Source organism: Stomoxys calcitrans, chromosome 5, assembly GCF_963082655.1.
Source record: "Stomoxys calcitrans chromosome 5, idStoCalc2.1, whole genome shotgun sequence".
Taxonomy (NCBI): Eukaryota; Metazoa; Arthropoda; class Insecta; order Diptera; family Muscidae; genus Stomoxys; species Stomoxys calcitrans.
The window spans coordinates 162136778-162159055 of NC_081556.1; the positions used below are offsets into that span (position 1 = coordinate 162136778).

The window sequence follows — 22278 nt, forward strand, 5'->3', positions numbered from 1 at the left end:
ATGAACACATATTTAGTAGGCGTAATGGATTACGAGATTTATAGATTTTGAAGAACATAATCAGATGTTTACATTTAATAAAATCATTGAGAGAACAACCAAGAAAGCTTACAAACGGATAAATATGATCAAATAAACTGCAAGAAAAAATGTAACCCACTACTCGCTGTGCATCCCGACCTCTCATTAAGACTCTCCACTCGACCACCTCTGATTGTCCGCGACTGCAGTTGGAGCTACTCCGTTTGGAGCACTTCACTACCCGCAACCTTTGGACGCGTCCCGTAGGCGTCAGCTGACCTTCACATGATATCAGTGAACATCGCATAGATCGGAGAAGGTGTTATCCCGTGCCGGGACAATACCTTGCACCACCGTCGTGGTTTAGGGTATAAAATGTCTACCAAATTCAAATCGGAACAAATCATATACTTTTTCATCTGTTTAATTTTCCAAACTCACTGCTGTCAAATTCCATATAAGCTTAAACTAGTTTAAACTTAAGTAAAATAGTACCCATAAACAATTTGCAAAACAAATCCCTTTTTTCGTTTGACGTTTACATATGTATGAATGCAACCTTCAGAAATCAATCTTAGTTGCTGCTTTAGCGCAGTTAGGAAAAAAAATATTTATATTTGAAATATTCATTTTGAACTCTACACTGCGTTTATTATCTATCGAATTATCTGAAATCACTTGAAAATGGCGGTATATTGTTTAACACGACAACACTTTTTGAAAGTGTCAGTTTTTGTTACGCTTGTTATTTGAATAGTGATAGCCTGCGACTTGATAAACGACCGTCGTAATGTAAAGCATTTTGAACTTCTTTAATGTCCGGTAAGCTAGCGATATCACCTCGAGCAGCCATAGAAACCGGGGACGATAAGGTACGCTTGGCGACTCTCTGAATATCAGCAGCAGTAATTTTATCTGGAAGTAACAAAAATTAGTTGCAGTTATTGTGAACTACAAATTGGTTTATACTCTCACCAATTTCATCGATAAAGTGTTCGGGGCGTTTTCGATGTCCTGTGGCTAAAACTTGACGACCAACGTCTTCAAATACGACCGGCCTGGATTCTAGATTCATAAGAAGCATCGATTGAAGCTGAATTTTAGAACGACTTAGTTCTTCTCTTCCTGGGCTTGAAGTCATATTGACCAGCTCCCGCGTAATTACTTCAACCATATCACGTACATTATTAGGTGGTGCACTTGCATGTATGCAAAATAGTCCTGTATCCGCATATGCATGATTGTAAGCTGTGGCACTATACATCCAGTGATATCGATTTAGAACATTTGTGTACAGTCTTGAGTACATGCCTTTTCCAGGACCGCCAGCGGAAAATGACCCTCCTCCTCCCATCATTATATTGAGGACACACAAAGCAACAAAGTCCGGATCTTGGTGGGAACATCCCTCCAAACCGATTACGACATGAGCAAGTTCAGGTAAACCTGCAGCTGCATATATTGGTATTTCACACTCCTCTTTGCGTTGTCCTCCCGTATATTGGGCCACCGACGTATCTACTGCCTGTGCTCCCGTAAGTCTGATTCTCTCAGTATCCCAAATAGCAGAATCTTTGACAAAATAATTTTCTACGTGCTGCAATAACTCATCATGATTAACCTAGAAGAGTAAAAATTCTATGTTAATCTTATGTGGCTAATTTTCTTTTGTAAATGGAAAATGAAATGGAATCAGATAAAGTATTCTCTAACTTGTATAAATAGTTATTTATTGTATTTACTAACTACTAAATTTCCCATGAACATTTCATCATGGAAAAGGGGATAGGTTAGGTTAGGTTTAAGTGGCAGTCTCACTTAGACGTTTTCATCCATTGTGATACCACAGGAACAGGAGAAGGAAGACGCCTTCTAGTTCTTACCGTTGAACCACCCAGGTCGCTATAAAAAGCGCAAAAACATGCAAATGTTCATGTCCGCTAAATCAGACGGGTTCTCAAAAAATGAACACCTAAAGTGGATTTCCTTCTGACTGCTACTGCGGGACACACACACAGATTTCAGTATCCCTGGAAGGTGTAGGGTAGCTCCTAGTCTCGCTAGCTCATCCTCATATCAATGAGTGCAGTCCCATATCAATGACCTGGATTTACTTTATTGAATTGATTTAACCGACTTCAAGATTCGTAAGAATATGGAAGGTAAGATCCTGATATTGAAACATCAGGCATCGCAGCCGAACAGGGAGCCGACGATGGAACCATCACCTACTTCCATGACGGACACAATGACTGAGACGTCTGTTCTAGCCAATGACAGCAAAGCAGTAGAGAAGTCTAGCTTAGGCCACATAGCTTACATGTCGCTAGAGGCATGCCCACATATTTCAGTATCCCTGGAATGTGTAGGGTAGCTCCTAGTCTCGCTAGCTCATCCTCATATCAATGAGTGCAGTCTCATATCAATGACCTGGATTTACTTTATTGAATTGATTTAACCGACTTCAAGATTCGTAAGAATATGGAAGGTAAGATCCTGATATTGAAACATCAGGCATCGCAGCCTAACAGGGAACCGACGATGGAACCATCACCTACATCCAATAATCACATTAAGATTTTGAAGACTAAGATATGCAAAGAATCTAGTATTGAAGCATCAGGCAGTACAGGGACGGGAAACTCAATACAGCCTTACGAACAGGGACCCGACGATGGAACCATTACCGACTTTCTCCAGAGTCGGCAGACTTAAATAGGCAAAGAACCTAACATTAAAGCGGCAGACAGTGCAGTGACAGGAAAGTCAATGCAACCTAATGAGCAGGGAGCAGGCGATGAGACCATCACCCGCTCCCAAGTAGCCCATTGACTGGGGGATCAATGAATGAGGTCGCCCAGATAGATCTCCATGGGAGCGAGGCAGCTACTCACCCTCCGATGGAGAAAACCTGCAAGGGTAAGATTCATATTGCCTTAATTCAGGAGCCATAGACGACCCGGAACTAAGTTTTTTTTTTTTTTTTGAACTGAACCATATCAACTACCAACTATTCTGTGCTAACACTGGTACTCGGCAGAGGATCTGCATTATTTGCCATAACAATTGAAATTATGTATTTTCCCCAGAGTTGTCAACATCGGACGCAACAGTGATGAGACAGGGAGACGGTTGAGCAAACCTGCCACCACCCACGTCGGAGCTGCAAGGTGAGGAAAGCAAAACAGACTGGAAATGATGTACTAATAGGGTGCGATGCGATCTATCAACACATTTCGTGGAGAAGTGTTGGAAAACTTCAAATTTACTATTCAAAAATATTTCGAATATTACATTTACTTTGTTTTAAACTAATTTGGAGGCGTGGTGCGCTGCAGTCTATGGGAGTCGGCCGATAAATGTTTAACTACATCAAACATTTTTTAACAGGACGCACGTTCAGAGTTCAAATAAACTGCCGCTACCACTCGGACCATTTCTCTTTGGATAACGGCATTCCCAAGGTTCCCCCTTTCAGTAAGCTTGTTTAAAAAGCCTATAATCAGACCAGCGGTATAAGGTAGGTACGAAAAAATATATCATTGCATTAATGCAGATGACTTGTACAAAATCGCCATAAACAGAGACACTAGCACCACTAACCGCCTAAAATATCTCATTCTAAAAACTCAGTGTTACTTATATGCTGGAATCATTGATGTGAACCTCCCAACCTTGTTGTTAATAACATAATATTCCCTTATGTTAGTAGGCAAAATATACTTGAAATGGTTTTTGAAAAGAACTACGGCTGGAAACAGCAATTTTTGAAACTGAAGAAAGATCTAATTCCCAGATCCAGCATAATAAAGTTCCTCTCGAGAAAAAGCCACACCTTCCCAAACTCTTTTATTATCCTTGTCAATACTTTCCTGCTCAGCAAAATCAACTATGATTTAATCCTTTTTGGAAACAGTTCAAAGACGATATTGAGAACTATCAAACAAATTTTGTCCACTAATTCATCAGTCATTGATGACGACGTTTCAAAAGTGTTAATGGCCCAAAGAAATTAACATCCAAAAATTTGATCAGCTCATTGAACAACATGCGGGCTTGGAACGACTTTTTACTGATGCCTCTAAACAAGACTAAATCACCTGTCCCCTAAATCATCAATCCCATGGCAGCCGGTTGTACGTACCGGATTGACCCGATGGAATCCTTTATCGGCAAGGGCTGCCTCCTCGGTGTACAACACACTGCTACAACAACACCTGCTACGCCGTGATCCCGCAACTGAAGCCTGGAAAGGATCCGAATTTGGGAGAGTCGTACAGGCCGATCTCCCTTCTCTCACCAGTAGCAAAGAAGCTTGAGGCATTACTCCTCCCGAGCATCGTAGGAGAATTTCCGTTTGGCGAGCATCCACATGGATTTCGACGACTGCATAGCACAGCAACAGATTTACATGCCATCACCGCACAAATTTGCCTTGGCTTCAATCAGCCCAGGCCATGTGATAGGACAGTCCTCGTAGCTCTGGACCTATCGAAGCCATTCGCCACGATCAGCCATGCCACATTATTTGAGGACATCGCCAACACGTCCTTCCAGCCAGGCCTGAAATGCTGGGTCGCGAATTATTCGTGTGGTCGCCAGTCATTTGTGGAATTTAGTTATAAGAAGTCGAAGCACCGTAGAGTGAAACAGGGAATTCCCCAAGGAGCGGTGATATCTCCGACACTGTTTAACCTCTACCTATCCTCCATTCCACCCCCTCCAGACGGCATAGAGATCATATCATATGAGGACGATTGTACGATCATGGCATCGGGCCCCCATTGTTGACATCTGCGATAGATTGAACATCTACCTCAACGAACTTGCCTCATATTTCGCTGCAAGAAATCTGAAGATATCTGCCACCAAATCTTCAGCCACATTGTTCACTACAAATACGCGTAAGGTGAATACTGAGCTGACTGTGATGGTCGATGGAGAAATGATTCCGACCATCAAATGTCCCAAAATACACATTGGATAGCTCACATTTGATAGCTCTTACACATTCTCCCCACATGCCACAGCAATTTGCGATAAAGTCAAAAGTAGAAACAAGGTCCTCAAGCCACTTGCTGGCAGCACTTGGAGTGCAGACAAAGAAACCTTGTTAACCACGTAAAAAGTAATTGGCGGGTCTGTGGTAAGTTATGCAGCGCCAGTGTGGTCTCGCCAATTTCGTGACACGCAGTGGAATAATATTCAGATCTGTCAGAATGCCGCCCTCCGAACTGCGACGAGATGTCTCCTCAGTTCTTATGTGGACCACCTCCATTAGGAGACAAGGATCTTACCAGTGAGAAGACATAACTACATCCATCGACCATCACAGTCAGCTCGGTATTCACCTCACGCGTATTTGTAGTGGACAATGTGGCTGAAGATTTGGTGGCAGATACCTACAGATTTCTTGCAGCGAAATATGCGACAAGTTCTATACGACTCCCCAAACTCGGGTCCTTCATAGGCTTCAGTAGCGGAATCAACGCCCATTTTCCAGACATTGGTAACTATAGGAGTGTTCAACGACAGGTTGAGGACAGTAGTAAGGTATTCAACTCCAGGAAAATCCATATTCTTCAGCATCATCGGGGCACAACGCCGTGGATGATTTGGCGCCACGGTGGACATTTGTAACTTCGCCCATGGTAAATTGTGATGGCTGTTCATCGACTCGGAGACCACGGATACGACGAATGGCTCTCCTCCTTGCACTGTCATTCTCGGGATGCACAATAAATTGAGGGTTGAACAACCTGGCGCATCTCTTTGGATCAGTCACGGTTACGTCGCCAAAAGTGACGGATGTCCTATCATCTCGTCTGCCGGAGTTCGAGAGTGATTTAACAGTAGACCACAGCTTGACCAAACCAGTGCCTAAGTTACATTGCTCCAAGTGTTCCAGCCACAAATTCGGCCTATGTTCATTGACTACCCTTTTTATTTCCACATTCAGCTCGCTGATTCTGGGGTTATTAAATCCCATCACGCTCGTCTGCAAGTACCAGCGTGCGCCGGGAAATCGGGCCACACTTGGAGTATTCAATCGCTTTATACCAGCATAAAGCGAGCGGCTGCTGCGTTAATGATGTCTCGGAATGTCCTCTCGGCAACATCCGAGGGGGTGCCAGTTCACTGAAGCGGCGATTGGTGTCCTATCATCTCGTCTGCCGGAGTTCGAGAGTGATTTAACAGTAGACCACAGCTTGACCAAACCAGTGCCTAAGTTACATTGCTCCAAGTGTTCCAGCCACAAATTCGGCCTATGTTCATTGACTACCCTTTTTATTTCCACATTCAGCTCGCTGATTCTGGGGTTATTAAATCCCATCACGCTCGTCTGCAAGTACCAGCGTGCGCCGGGAAATCGGGCCGCACTTGGAGTATTCAATCGCTTTATACCAGCATAAAGCGAGCGGCTGCTGCGTTAATGATGTCTCGGAATGTCCTCTCGGCAACATCCGAGGGGGTGCCAGTTCACTGAAGCGGCGATTGGTGTACTCTCTTAAGCCAGTTCACTCTCTAAACGTGGAGCCTTCAATCTGCTATGCCACGCTGGTCGTTACCTAGGGGAGAATGAGAACATAGTCCAACGACGAGGACGCAGAAGGCGATGACGACGACGCTTGTGAACCACTGCTGTCTATGTTCGCACGGCACCTACCAACATTTTCAGTATGGCTATACACCAGTAGTGATATGAGGTCAGAGCAAGATCGGAAATCAACCCACTCCATGCACCGATTACACCTCACCGACACCAACCGATGATGGAGGCGGTTCTGGCAAACCGAACAGAACCCGGCCCGGAGTTCCTTTCAATCCCCGCACGAACAAAAAGCGTGTGGGGAAGGCACTCCGGGATGTGCCTCTCCCATGACGAACACATACACTGATGCGGCAGTCCTTGCCGACGAAGGATTCCATTGGGTCAATCCGGTGCGTACAACCGGCTGCCATGGGATTATTATTGGTAATATTAGTTAAATTTATGAGATTAACTATTTTTGAGTAATATTTAATTCCCGATTTATTTTTAAGAAAACTTTTATTGTTAATTTTGTAGTGTATTAGTCATATATGGTCTAACGATTTGACTAATAAATGAGCAATTTAAATGGAATTAATCAAATTAAAATTACTCTTTGTTGGGTACCTGGTGACGTCGGACCTACTGGTTACTGCCATGCTGATTCCGCAGCTAAACAAGCACTTTCCTCGCCTTTAATTACTGACTCTATAATCGAGATACGAAAAAAGAAACATCTAATGCGTTAGCTGAAGATCTCATGGAAAACAATAAAAGTATTCACCACCAGCACTACAATTCTAAAATCCAAATAACGTTCCACCCTTTTATGCTACAAACATTGAAAGTGCAAATGAAGATTATTCTCCCGACTGCACATGGAATGGATAAAAATATGGACAACAAAAGCCCCAGATGTGGAATTATCATCAGCGTTGAACACATACTTCGTTCTTGCAGGGATCTAAACAAATATCAAGAGAAAATACTTAACAATAAATTAATGACATCCTACAAACTTTTACCATCGAAAACATAAAAAACATTTCGAATTTTGTATCAGCTACTAATTTAATATCTGGACAGTGATTTCTGTTTTAATTAGCATGAGCTGATTATCTAATACTTACTATAAGTTCATTATTAAATAAACAAAAATATGTTTTCGGTAAACTTAAGTTAGCATAATTCATCGCGTGGCAACAGTACTGCCGCCATATATCCACGAAATGAAATTCTTTTCATACCCTACACCACAGGATGGCGGTATACTAAGTTCGTCATTCTGTTTGTAACAACGAAATATTTGTCTAGGACCCTTTAAGTTTATACAGTGGCACAGATATGTCTACTCACCTTTTCATAAATAGCAGTTACGCAAACTGGCAGTAGCACAGTCGGGATAAGATTTTACTTTGATTATATTGGATTGCCCAAAAAGTAATTGCTGATTTTTCATATAGTCGGCGTTGACAAATTTTAAGCAAATTTTAAGCATTAATCGAATTGGATCGTCATGTAACTGAGCGTGAGATAGGAGAGAAGTTAAATATACCAAAATCAACCGTTCATTATCACATAAAAAGTCTTGGACTGGTAAAAAAGCTTGATATTTGGGTACCACTTGTATTGAAAGAAATTCATTTAACAAACCGAATCAACGCTTGTGCACCTTATGTACCTATATGCACCTTAAACGCAATGAATTTGATCCGTTTTTAAAACGAATCATAACTGGAGATGAAAAATGGATTGTTTACAATAACGTTAGTCGAAAACGATCATGGATCATGGTGAACCAGCTCAAACCACTTCAAAGGCTGATATCCACCAAAAGAAGGTTATGCTGTCTGTTTGGTGGGATTGGAAGGGTGTGGTATATTTTGAGCTGCTTCCAAGGAACCAAATGATTAATTCGGATGTTTACTGTCAACAATTGGACAAATTGAATACAGCCATCAAGGAGAAGCGACCAGAATTGGTCAATCGTAAAGGTGTCATATTCCACCAGGACAACGCTAGACCGCACACATCTTTGGTCACTCGCCAAAAACTGAGTGAGCTTGGCTGGAAACTTTTGATGCATCCACCATATAGCCCTTGCACCATCAGACTACCATTTATTTCGATCTTTGCAGAACTCCTTAAATGGTAAAACTTTCGGCAATGATGAGGCTATAAAATCGCACTTGGTTCAGTTTTTTGCAGATAAAGGCCAGAAGTTCTATGAGCGTGGAATACTAAATTTGCCAGGAAGATGGCAAAAGGTTATCGAACAAAATGGCAATTATATATTAGATTAAAGTTCATTCTAAGTTTTATTAAAAATGCATTTACTTTCTTTTAAAAAATCCGCAATTACTTTTTAGGCAACCCAATAATACTGGAATCAATGCTCAGCAATTTTAGACATTTTGGAGAAAAACTTTTTCGAGCAAACGTTTTGTTTTGAAAAGCGTGTTTTTTTTAATTTGGGTATGTACTTTCCTGTCGCCCTGTATATTCTTGATCGCTATTACATTTGAAGTTTATCTAGACGTCTCCACCACTCTGCCTGCGGAAAGCACGCTAACTAATGCTAGACGCTTGAAATTTTGTAAAATTCTTCTTACTGATGTAGATTAGGATTGTAATTGGGCCATATCGGTCCATATTTATATAGCTCCCATATAAATCGATCTCACCATAATACTTCTTGAGTCCCTAGAAAACGCAATTTTTATCCGTTTCGTCTAGAATTTGTTGAATCGGTCCAAAACTTGATATAGCTCCCATATAAACCAATCTCCCGACCATACTTCTTGAGCCTATCTTATGACCTCCAACATACGTGTCTAATATGGCCTGAATCGGTCAAAACCCTGATATAGCTCCCATATAAACCGATCTGCAGATATTACTTCTTGAGCCCCCATAGGTCGCAATTCTTATCGTATTTGGCTGAAATTTTGCACAACGACTTCTACCTGCATCGGTTCATAACCTGCTGTTCATAACTGCTCCAATAGCATAGCAATAGCCAAAAATGGACTTGAAAGGCCACTTTAATGAGTCGCTTGAGGGTTAATTTTTTCAACAAATATATTTAACTCCCTCTTGTCAGACCTACAGACCTAAAATGAGGGGTAACGAGTATTCATAAGTAAAATATTTACAAAATTCCCCATGTTATGTTGTATGTCTAATTAAATAAAAATGTTTATGTCTAATTGTACGTCTATTGTTTGTTTCAATGACAAACAACAGAGAAAATATATGTAAATTGAAAATACATACCCCAACGCCTGCGATGACCATTCGATCTGGAGAATGATGATATTTTAGATAATTCATTAAAACATCACGATTTATTGAATCCAAATTTTGTGCCGGACACAACTTTGGCAGTCCTAGAGTATTTTCTCGATAAGCTGCTGCGTGAATCATATCCATTAAAATTGGCTCCTGCTCGGGACGCATGCCCAATGTCTCCAATTCAAATTGAATAGCGCGACGAGCCAAACAAACTTCCTCTTCCTGTAGAGTAGGCCTTAGCGTAACATCCGCCAGTAAGCGCGTTACTGATTCTATAGCCCGGCTATCGATGCTAGCAGCGTATATCAATGTATCACGAGAACTCTGACAATCGCAAATTCCTCCATTTTTTTCCAGTTCTTTTAAAATCGCATCTTTATTTGGAAAATTTGTAGTTGACTGAAATAAATGATACAACATTTGAATTTGTTATTTAATTATTTTATGCAGTTTTATCTGATGTATTGATAAAAAAAAAAACAATTTTGTACAAGTAAATATATAATTTTACGAATAGCTCTTGAAAATCTTACCCTTTCTTGTGCAGAATATCTCTCACAGTTTCCAAGGCATCAGTAATTCAAGCTTTCAAATCTTTATATAAAATTATTTTCATATGACCCGCAAAAAAATGTGAGCAAAAAATCTAAAGTTTATGGTGGAGTTTTAAAAATTCCTGAACTGAACACAAATTGAAATATGTATAATAATGACAAAATTAATTTAAAATTGATATGTTCACATCTCACTTTAAATAGTAACACATATAATTGGATATAATTAGATGAAATTGGATCTGGCATATGCAACTCTATCTGGTGCGAGATAAACTTATGTATATAAATATATATTTGGCACGAGATATAATTCTAATGTATTTGTTTTTATTTATTTGCTCAAATATTAGCAAGCCCTAAAACATTAGTTGGCTCAATCCCATGGCAGCCGGTTGTACGCACCGGATTGACCCGATGGAGTTCTTCATCGGCAAGGGCTGCCACCTCAGTGTATAACACACTGCTACAACAACAACAACAACCTTATTTGACTAATGGACTGTATTTAAGTTAAAATATTATAGATTTTTTTTTTCTAAAGTATAAACATGTAATAATGTATGGATGACTACTCAGAGGCCACCGTAGCGCAGAGGTTAGCATGTCCGCCTATGACGCTGAACGCCTGGGTTCAAATCCTGGCGAGACCATAATAAATTTTTCAACGGTGGTTATTCCCTCCTAATGCTGGCGACATTTGTGAGGTACTATGCCATGTAAATACTTCTCCTCAAAAGGAGAAGTATAACAAAACAATAAATCACTTGATGAGTGAATGACTACTCGTAATAACGTTTTGCAACCTCAAGGAGCTGAACGCAATAATCATATTTTTAAAATCAATAAAAAAAAAATATTTTGTTTTAAATTTTTTTTTGTGCAACCCCTAAAACAAAATGAACTATGATAATTGCATAATTAGGAAAATAGAAAAAATAAAAAAATTATAAAATATTAAAATTGCAATTGGATTGGATTTTGGAGACCATAGTAGATACCATTGTGCAAAGTTTCAATCAAATCGGATAAGAATTGCGCACTATAGGGTTTCGAGAAGTAAAAATGGGAGCTATATCAGGGTATGGATCGATTCAGACCATATGGAGCACGTATGTTAGAGGTCATAGAAAAATTCGCTGTGCAAATTTTTAAGCAAATCGGATAAGTATTATGCCCTCTAGAGGCTCAAGAAGTAAAATCGGGAGGTCGGTTTATATGGGAGCAATATCAGGTTTTACACCGATTCATACCATATTTGGCACGTTTGTTAGGAGGAGTCATTGTGCAAAATTTCACCCAATTCGGATAAAATAAGAAGCATTTGTGCAAAATTTCAAGCGTCTAGATTTACTCCTTCGAATGTTATTGCGCATTCCACAGACCGACGGACATGGGTAGATCGACTTAGAATGTCACGCCGATCAAGAATATATACTTTATGGGGTCTTAAACAAATGACGAAATTAGTACACACCAAGAATATACCGTTTTCGATCAAATTTGGAACAGCGAGTTTTGGTAGACACCTACACCTTTTTGTTGAATGTGACTCAGATCGGACCATATTTGAATATATATGCTATATAGACCGATTTCCCGAAATGGGCTATTCCTCCGATTTTGATGAAATTTGAAACAGAGGATTTTTGTAGACCTCTATACTCCTTTGTCGAATGTGGTCTAGGGCGGACCATATTTGGATATAGCTGTCAAATAGACCGATCTCACGAAATAGAGTATTGAATCTATAAAAGGAGCATTTTATTCGATTTCGATGAAATTTGAAACAGTGAGTTTTTATTGACCTCAATACTCCTTTGTCGAATGTGGATAGTGTTGCCATATAGACCTATCTCTATGAGTAAATGCCTTTTGGGTATAACCCATCGTCCATTTCTATTCATGTAAATAGTGGTATAACACAAAAAGAGTTGATTTAGCTGAAAACGCATTTTAAGATTTCATTTCCCTTTCCTTTATAAATGAACTTAACCTTAATCCGATAAATAATATTCTTTTATGACAATTTAAAGAAATTCTGAACTAGTTTTTAAAAACAGATGCCGCTTCATGGCATCAGAAAAAGATTATTTCTCTAGGCACAAAAATAATTTAAGTTTTCAACTTTTGGGCTATTTGCTAAAAACCTATGGAGTTATGTATCAATACTCCTTTCATTTTGAACAACGAATTTTGGGAAAAAATTTAGAAAGCCACAACACATCAAATATTCTATTCAGCATCACTAAATCAAGGATGAAAAAAGGAATACCAATCAATGTAGTTTATAAAATTAACTGTAACGGGGATGAAGCAAATTTATGTGCAATGACATATGTAGGAACAAACAAAACTAAATTAAATACAAGATTATCATCTCATAAATCTAACCAGAAAATGAAGAACAAACCTTTAGAACAAAAGAATGCACTTGCAGCACATTGCACTTTAACAGGACATTACCGCATTTTAAAGACGTAGACAAAAATCCCATCAGAAAAGACGATTTTCTTTAGAAATGTTACATACTATTAACACCCCTATAAACAAACGGATGAACTTTAAGAAAGACACAGACAATTGTGCACAAATTTACAGGAATTTGGTACAAAAATACAGACAATAATAAGAGAGCTTTAGTGGAACTTGTGTGCTGTGTAAGTCGATTGTTTTGTTTCAAAATGAGATTATTTTCAAATGTGTAAATGTTTTTAATTTTTTGTAATATTACTTGTTTGTTAAATTTATAGTTCAAACTCTGATGAAGATCGCCGGCAGTGGTCGAAATATTGGTAAAAATTACAGATTAAACAATTAAATAAAACACCAACACCTGTTTTTGTAAATTGTTCGATGACCTCGAGCCAAACCAAGAAGACAAAGTTATAAAATTTATTTAATAATTTATTGTTATAAAATTTCGAGAATTGATTTGAACACAACTATATGTGTATACGTCAGGTGCTGGGGTTTTTTCAAGAGGAGAGTCTCAGTGAGGAGTCAGGTAGCACTGGCTCTTAATTAAATTCTGAGTGCCAATGATACTCGAGATGACAAAGCGAGTTATTGGCGCCTTCAAATAACCAATGGCCAACATCAGCGTCTGTTCCCAGGTTAGGAGCGGCTGGAGGCGAGCGTCGGATCTTGGAGCAAGCGGCTCGCCACAACGAGGGATACATGTGCAATCCCACAAAACCCATACAGTTGGGGCGCTGGGCCAGTAACCCGCCTATGGGAAACAAAAGAATAGTAAAAATCCGTACTTGGGTACCGGAAGCCTCCTCCAAGAAACCCATGGTACGACCAAGAGTGTCGAGATGCTACTGAAGCCAAGAATGCGTCATATAGAGCAACCCTGCAATCAGTAGCAACGCGCCAGATGAAGGAGAGGTATTGGGAGAAAAGGAGAGAGGAGAAACAACTATTCCGCAGAAAGAAAAAGGAAATGGAAATACGTGAGTGTGAGCGAATTGAGATGTTCAGGAGAATGAAGTCCGGAAATTCTACCAAAGAATTAAACATCAAACCGATGGCTTTGGTGCAGGTACATCCTCCTGAGGCAGAGACAAAGAAGGAAATCTGGCAACTGACATAGATAACATGCTGAGGATGTGGCAAGAACATTTTACCAACTGCTAGTGTCCGACGTTGGCGGCGAAGAGGATACCGAAGAACCAATCCCTACTGATGGTATAGAATGTTAACCTCCTAGTCAGAATGAGGTCCAAGTAGCAGTGACCTGACTAAAGAAAAACAAGGCAGCAGGAACCGACGGGTTACCCGCTGAACTATTTAAGACCGGAGGCGACATGTTGATAGGGCGTATGCATAGGTCGGTCACCGGAAGTAGTAACTGCAGCCTTTGAAAGAGTCGAAAAAGAGTCAATGAAAATGGGTCTGGCAGTAAATGGAGATAAGACAAATGAATAGTTTCAACTCCCAAAAAGCCTTGCAAAACCGAGCAGATAAAGAAAATGGAGAAAGTTGGGAACCGCAACTTTGAGATAGTAACTTTTTCTACCTCGGCACCGCCGTAACAGAAACGAATGACACAAGTTTTGAGATTAAGCGAAGAATAATACTGGCAAACAGATGCTACATTGGACTAAGCAAGCAGTTTAGAAACAAGGTCATCTCTCGACAGGCGAAGATTACACGATACAAGGCACTGATACCCGTGCTGTTATATGGTTCTGAAGCATGGGTACTTGTGAAAGAAAATGAGGCAGTGCTTGGAGTTTTTGAGAGAAAGATTCTTTGTGAAATATGTGGACCAGTTTGCGTTAATGGAGAATATAGGCGACGTATGAATGTCAGAATGGATGGAGAAGCTCCAGCAAAGAAATCTTTTGAAGGCAAACACGGTGGTACACGCAAACCGGGAAGACCAAAAGCCCGATGTAAAGATCAAGTGGTGGGAGACACCTCGAAACTTAGTGTCAGAGATTTTACAACGAGCGCAGAAGATCGAGGTGCTTGGTACGCTATTGTACGTTCGGCTAGTGGAACAAATATTCTGTCATAGCCAATTAAAGTGAAATAAAATTATTCAGGAATGAATTGTGATACTCACACTGTATCGACAAATCGGTTAGTTTAGTGGTTAGCAACACATTTCTTTTCCGCTCGTGTTAATTTTTCAAGTATTCTGTACTACAAATTGCCATTATGTTCCCGTTGCGAAAGGTCCTATTTACCGGAAAGAGCTTGCTCACTTATAGAAGCTTGACGAGGATTGCTCCACATAGAAATGTGTGGTTACAACAACAACAACCAAGACTGGCTGCAGATTGCTCGCAACGATGATTTGAGCACCTCTTCAGGTGTGGAGCTCTTAATAAAATGTCAGCTGGGTTAAGTTTCGTTGGAACCTAGCACCACGACATTGTTGTTTGTAGTGGCTGAATCCGATAAACTCTATTCAAGACTGAAATACTGAAGTATGTTGCTAATTCTTGAAGACAGAATAATACTACCAACGATTTCGACCAATACATCGCAGCAAAAAGAAAAGGTTTAACCATTTTATCCACGAGCTTGGATGGAAGACATATCACTGAGAGTTCAAGTTTTAGAATTGTCAAAAAAATTAACAGCGAAACACCAGAGCACAAAAACCAAGATCTGACGAAACGCGTCCCACAGTTGTTTTTGTTGTACTAGTTTGTTATACAGTAAGGTGGCATCCCTTGCCGATGAAGAACTTTTGGTGTGTGCGATGTCTGGCTTTCTTTTTCCATATGCAAAGTAAATCTCCGATCATTGAGCTCGTCTCGAAAGAGAAATAAACAAAAATTATGAAATTTAATAATCTTCGCCCTTACAGGCAAAAAACTTGAAAAAGATCTGATCATTTCATTCATTTCAGACCGCACATATACGCATGCACATTTGGCAAGTTAACTGGCATCACAAAATCCATGAATCCGAAATATAAAGTGGAAATGCATAAATCTAATTTGCTAAAATAATCGATCCACGGTGAGTTTAACAATTGAGGCAAAGAAAATTTGCTTTAAAAGATGCTGACTGGCTCATTTGAACACCACTTACGAATAAAAAATTATTTGTTTTGAGCAAAGCTGACACCTGTTGTCTTATAGCCAATGCTTCTTGAAGAGAATTGTCCCCGAACATCATATTGCCGGTATAAAAATGATGACGAAAAATGTTTGAGTCAATGGGGAAACATTTCTCTTCATCGATTAAGAGTTGATGCCATTCGCGAATGGTTAAAAATGCTTCTGGTTTTGTGCCATACGTGACAGTGATTAATTTGAACATTTTTACTTCCTCCATTTCAGTTCTCGCTAGAGGATGCACTAAAGATAATTATCAGGTAAGGATACACGTACGTACCTGTACCTGCTTTAGAAATATCCCCGCTTAGCGCCACCATCAAATATCTTTTGTTGTTGTCGTAGCCAAAGTGTACCTAAATTCCAAAATTCAGAGCTCCAGCTCAATCCGTAAAAAAGTACCATTTTCGGCATTAAACGTAATATTTCACCCACTTCTTGTACCATTTTCCAAAAGGATTTTCTTCAAGACTTATTTTTTCTATATGCTCTTTCATTTGAGCCCAAGAAAATTCCCCTAGTCATATTCGTTCGCCCTGGCCAATTAATACACATTTTCGTTCTATTTAGTACTATTTAGTATATTAACGTACGAATAGTTCTCGCTAGAGGATGCACTAAAGATAATTATCAGGTAAGGATACACGTACGTACCTGTACCTGCTTTAGAAATATCCCCGCTTAGCGCCACCATCAAATATCTTTTGTTGTTGTCGTAGCCAAAGTGTACCTAAATTCCAAAATTCAGAGCTCCAGCTCAATCCGTAAAAAAGTACCATTTTCGGCATTAAACGTAATATTTCACCCACTTCTTGTACCATTTTCCAAAAGGATTTTCTTCAAGAATTATTTTTTCTATATGCTCTTTCATTTGAGCCCAAGAAAATTCCCCTAGTCATATTCGTTCGCCCTGGCCAATTAATACACATTTTCGTTCTATTTAGTACTATTTAGTATATTAACGTACGAATATCACCAAACCCGGCCTTATCTCGCGTCTTTAACTTAAGACAACATTCGTGCAAAATTTCATAAATTTGGGCCAGGCAGTGATCAGTCAGTCCGCCAATCACGTACTATTTTGCACTTTTTGGTACACAAATGCAAACAATTTGAATGGATCATTTAGTCACCCATTATATATTTTCTTCTTGTAACTACATGTCACATTTTAGACCTCTTGCTCCATCTGTAAGGAAAGTACCAAATGGTACAAATTTTGGTCAAGTCACCAATCTTTACTTTATATATTTATATGCCAAATTTCATACCTATTGCCCCATCTATGAAGAAAGTCCAAATACTCAAAACCAATAAAAATTATTTTAGAAAATTACGATATAATTGGAAATCATCTACACAGAGTAATAGAATCATCAATGAATGAGGGAATATTCCCAAAATGTCTAAAAAAATCAATAATTATACCAATTCAAAAAATTAAAAATTCCAAAGACCCTCAAGAAATTTGACCAGTCAGCACATAGAAATCATAGAGAAAATCAACAATCTTTTAAATAAGACGCAATCTGGATTTAGAAAAAACATAGCTGTGAATCCCTGTTAAATTTTGTAGTTGTCCAGTGGAAGACGGATGTCGGAAAGAAAAAGTGTGTAGTAGCGGTTTTTCTGGATTTGAAACGAACCTTCGAAATAATCGATAGGAAAATATTGATTAAAAAGCTTAACAGATACGGTGTTGAAGGAAAAGAGCTAAATTGGTTTCAAAGCTATCTAGAAAATAGAAAACAAAAAACTAAATGTGGTAATTTCACATCTATACCAGCCATTGTTAACACGGGAGTGCCCCAAGGGGCTGTATTGGGAACATTACTTTTTCTAATATACATAAACGATTTGCAAAAACCATTGACCGAGGCAAAGATATGTGTGCTTGCGGATGATGCCCTGATTTATATAACTGGCGAAGATCCAAACATTTGCATTGCCAAAGTAAACGAAGAACTGGAAAATGTGGTAAAATATCTACAAATGAATAAAATGAAACTGAATACAACTAAAACTGAGGCAATGGTTATAAACGGAAACGCAACGGAAAATATTATAATTGAAAATTCAATTATAGAGAAAGTGAGGAGATAAAGTATCTTGGCATTATCGTCGATAAGCATTTGAAATCTGACAAACACTTTGAATTTGTATGTAAAAACATAGCAAAAAAGGTGGCTTTCCTGGAAAGAATAAGAAAGAATATTTAAAAGAAAGCTTCAGTTCGAATTTACAATGCAATAATAAAGCCTCACTTTGAATACTGTTCAACATTCCTTTTTTTAGGAATACAATGAAGGAACGACTCCAAATACTACAAAATCGTGCCGTGAGATGTATTTTAAGATTTAGCAGAATGGAGCATGTAGCATGTATGTTAGAAAACTTGCAGTGGATGTCGGTAAATCAGTTGCTGTCAATGAACGCATTTATTTTCATATTTAAAGCTAAAAATGGCATGTTACCAAAATATGTTCAAAATCATTTAACGTATGTTTCTGATGTACAACCATACAATTTACACGATTTTAGATTACAACTTCATAGAACTAATTTTTGTCAAAACTTAATATTTTATAATAGCCTTAAGACATTTAATCAACTTCCTGTAAGATAAAAACCGAAAATAATTTTAAAAACTTTAAGCGCAACATAATTTTCTATGTTAAACAAAATTTCTAATTTATAAAATCCGAACTCAAAATTTTGTATTATCTAATAGCTTAGAAAATATATAAAAAATGAAAATAAATGGTACCAACATGTGCAAATAATGAAAATCTCATTTAATCACCCATCACATATTTCTTTGTTGTACCTACATGTCAAATTTCAGACCTCTAGCTCTATCTGAACAGCAAGTACAACATGATACAAGTTTTCGTACGAATTTTGAATAAATCAATTAGTCACCCAACATATATATCTATGTTTTACCTACATGCCAAAATCAGACCTCTAGCTCCATCTGCACAGAAAGTATCAAATGGTACTAATATTTGGTACCAAAATGTACGATTCGTAAAAAGATCATAGTCACCCATTATATTTTCCTAGTTGTACATGCATGCCAAATTGCTGACCTCTAGCTCAGCTATCCCCCCGGCGCGGGATAGCTGTGGACACCACACAGACAGCTAACCTTCACGAGAATCTTAGCTGGGAACTTCCGGGCGCGTCTACAGATTAAGGATAGTGGATTTCTCCATACAGCTGCAACGGCAGTCACGGACAATTAGCGGTATCAAGCGGAGAGTCTCAGTGAGAGTCCGAGCGGCATCGGCTCTTGCAGAAATACTGAGTGTCTATGATGCTCGATATGACAAGGCGAGTTATTGGCGCCTTTAAATAACCAATGGCCAACTTGTTCCCGCAGCGATCGGTCCTTTGGATCGAAACGAGCTTGCTCACTTACAGAAGCTTGACGAGGGCAACAACTACTTGCATTCCAAATATCAGACCTCTAGCTCCATCTAAAAAAAAGTACCAAATGGTACTATCCAAAAAGTTACAAAATTCAGAGCTGCAGCTCAATCCGTAAACAAAAGTAAAAATTTCGGCACTAAACGTACTATTTCTCCCACTTACGGTACGGTACGGTACGGTGTTCCACAATTTTTTCTTTAAACCTTATTTTTCGATACCTCTTTTATTTAAGCCCATTTACATCACCTTAGCCCTTTCCGTTCGCCCTGTGCAAACAGTCCCAATTTTCGTACTTTTTGGCACTTTTTAGTACCTTAACTTAACGTACACGCCTCCGACCCATAACCAACGTCCAGCCCGTTTGGGCTGGGCAGTGATCAGTCAATCACGCGACTCTTTTTTTATATAGAAGAAGATATATAAATCTGAACCAATTTGCTTAAAACTTAAAAATTCTTTTTCTACATCCGTAAATCATATTTGCCGAATTTCATGAAAATCGGCCTGCCCTTTATTTTGAACAAATTCTCCACTATGCGACATGACGTACACGCCTCCGACCCATAACCAACGTCCAGCCCGTTTGGGCTGGGCAGTGATCAGTCAATCACGCGACTCTTTTTTTATATAGAAGAAGATATATAAATCTGAACCAATTTGCTTAAAACTTAAAAATTCTTTTTCTACATCCGTAAATCATATTTGCCGAATTTCATGAAAATCGACCTGCCCTTTATTTTGAACAAATTCTCCACTATGCGACATGCCCCTTGGCGACATCTCTTTATATATACGGGTATATTATATTAAACCACATATCTTAATGTGACCAATGCTGGAACCCTCGCCTTTTATTGTCAATAAAACTGAACTTATGCAAACCTTCTATTCCTTCTTATTGTCCCTTTTATTTTGATTCAGAATACCGTCCTTCTCCTGAAAAATATGTATTTCCTTTTCGAAGTTCGAACTGGAGCTGGAAAACTCCCACGGAATTATTATTCGGAATAGGTAATGTTTTAATAGAAGTATACCTTTGTAGAAGTTCGCCATATTCGAATCCTGACACATTTATGAGTAATTTTCTACCGATAAAATTTTCAAATGAATGACAACTTCTAAGATTTTACGAGTACATAAAATCTATCTTCAAACCACCATATGTAGGCTTACAAATTAAAAAAAAAATAAAAATTCCAAACTGGGTTTGAGGAAAAGTACAGGCTAAGTTTATACTTTAACGGCAATAAGGCATAAGCATACTCCCAAATAATCGTATTATATACACATGGGTATGTGCTTTATTGGCCGAAAGACATTTGAGTACTAGAATTATGTAACATATGTCCATGCCAATGCCTTTTAATCAGAAATATTCTAGTTTTCAGTATTTCATTTTTAAATATTTCTTTGTCTATCGAGGAAATTTTATTGAACTATGCAATGTACAAACTAAAGGCTGCCCGATGTTAATAAATTTTTGTTGGTACCAGCATAAAAAAAAGTCTGCACATTATTTTTGGAAATTGCGATAGTTATGAGTAATCGAAGTATTTTCTGCTCCAGAGACAAGGCTAGCATTGGCAAAGATTTTGGAAACGCCAGATTACATATTTCATAAGTCATACAAAGGATGATTCGTTTACATGTGTAGTTGAACTTACGTTAAAAGCAAGCTTCTCCAGAAAGTGCGAAACACCACTTGGATATGCAACCTCGTATCGAGGACCGGAATCAATAACCAATCCGACGGTACAAAATTGGCCAAAACGAGGTTCCGAGGCAACACGCAATCCGTTCGGCAGAACAGTCACTTTGGTCGCACTACTCTCCTCCAATGGTTTTGCATACTCCACATTGGCTAGATTTGGTAGAGGATGTGTTAATGGTGGCAATTTTGTAACAATATCTGTAGAAGGCTGATTGACAGTGTAAAGCCCATCGACATTTTTACGTAAAGCACCTGTTATATTTCCGATTCCAGTTCCGCCGCCAATCTCGTTTGCCGATATTTCTGTGGCATATAGTCTCCTAGGCGCACTACAAATTAATTTCACGTAAGTATTTAACCCAAATCTTAATACACCACATATACCTATGCCATGATCTTCTTAATGAGTGTAGGGCTAAACGTAGTTGCATTTTGAGTATGTATTTTATTCAAAATTAACACAGATATCAATATATTAATAAGAATGCAAGAATTCTTAATTTTCCATAGTCGTAGATATGACAAAAACGTAGTAGTTTCAAAGCTCTGAGAATTAGAATCGGTTATTCAGTTATTCATATTATTATTTTTATTGAGGTACTTATTGGTCACGTATCATCATCAGAAATTACGTCGACGACAATCAAAACAAATACTCAGGGAAGATTTACACAGTACATCTTGATGCATGATTACTATAAGTTGTGTTTTATTTGAGTACTATATAGTGCAGTGCAAAGAAATTTTTATGAAAATTACGTCTATCCAGGACCATGAAGTTCTGAATAAATTACCAGTGCAGGCTTGTGTAGAACATCTGTTGCCAGTATTGCCATGATATGTTTTTCACAAATAAGTGTGGCTACTTGCGGAAATACCTCTGTTGTGTATTCAGTTATTCATATCATTATTTTTATTGAGGTACTTATTGGTCACGTATCTTCATCAGAAATTAAGTCGACGATAATCAAAACAAATACTGAGGGAAGATTTACACGGTACATCTTGATGCGTGATTGCTATAAGCTGAATTTTATTTGAGAACTATGTAGTGAAGTGCAAAGAAATTTTTATGAAAATTACGTCTATCCAAGACAATGAAGTTCTGAATAAATTACCAGTGTAGGCTTGTCTAGAACATCTGTTGCC

General features: G+C 38.6%; 1 protein-coding gene and 1 long non-coding RNA gene across 2 annotated transcripts; both read right to left on the reverse strand.

The window, feature by feature from the left end:
• Positions 1-646: 646 nt before the first annotated feature.
• Positions 647-21675, reverse strand: LOC106086160 (mitochondrial-processing peptidase subunit alpha). Its single transcript, XM_013250715.2, has 5 exons — positions 21514-21675; positions 21083-21458; positions 9830-10246; positions 997-1642; positions 647-936 (listed from the first exon to the last, which is right to left on the reverse strand). Exons 1-5 carry the CDS (start codon positions 21558-21560, stop codon positions 767-769), a joined length of 1656 nt encoding a protein of 551 aa, XP_013106169.1. The 5' UTR covers positions 21561-21675; the 3' UTR covers positions 647-766.
• On the reverse strand, positions 7054-7586 carry LOC131998044 (uncharacterized). Its single transcript, XR_009398508.1, has 2 exons — positions 7338-7586; positions 7054-7261 (listed from the first exon to the last, which is right to left on the reverse strand). It is a non-coding gene; the product is annotated as an uncharacterized LOC131998044 (long non-coding RNA).
• Positions 21676-22278: the final 603 nt, after the last annotated feature.

Bases quoted from the DNA above. Each gene is read 5' to 3' on its own strand.
- LOC106086160 (XM_013250715.2), bottom strand. From the start codon at position 21,560: ATGCAACTACGTTTAGCCCTACACTCATTAAGAAGATCATGGCATAG. The intron at 10,247-21,082 runs GTAAGTTCAACT...CATTTATTTCAG, and splicing joins TGGAGAAGCTTGCTTTTAAC to TCAACTACAAATTTTCCAAA. The intron at 1,643-9,829 runs GTATGTATTTTC...TTACTCTTCTAG, and splicing joins TGGTCATCGCAGGCGTTGGG to GTTAATCATGATGAGTTATT.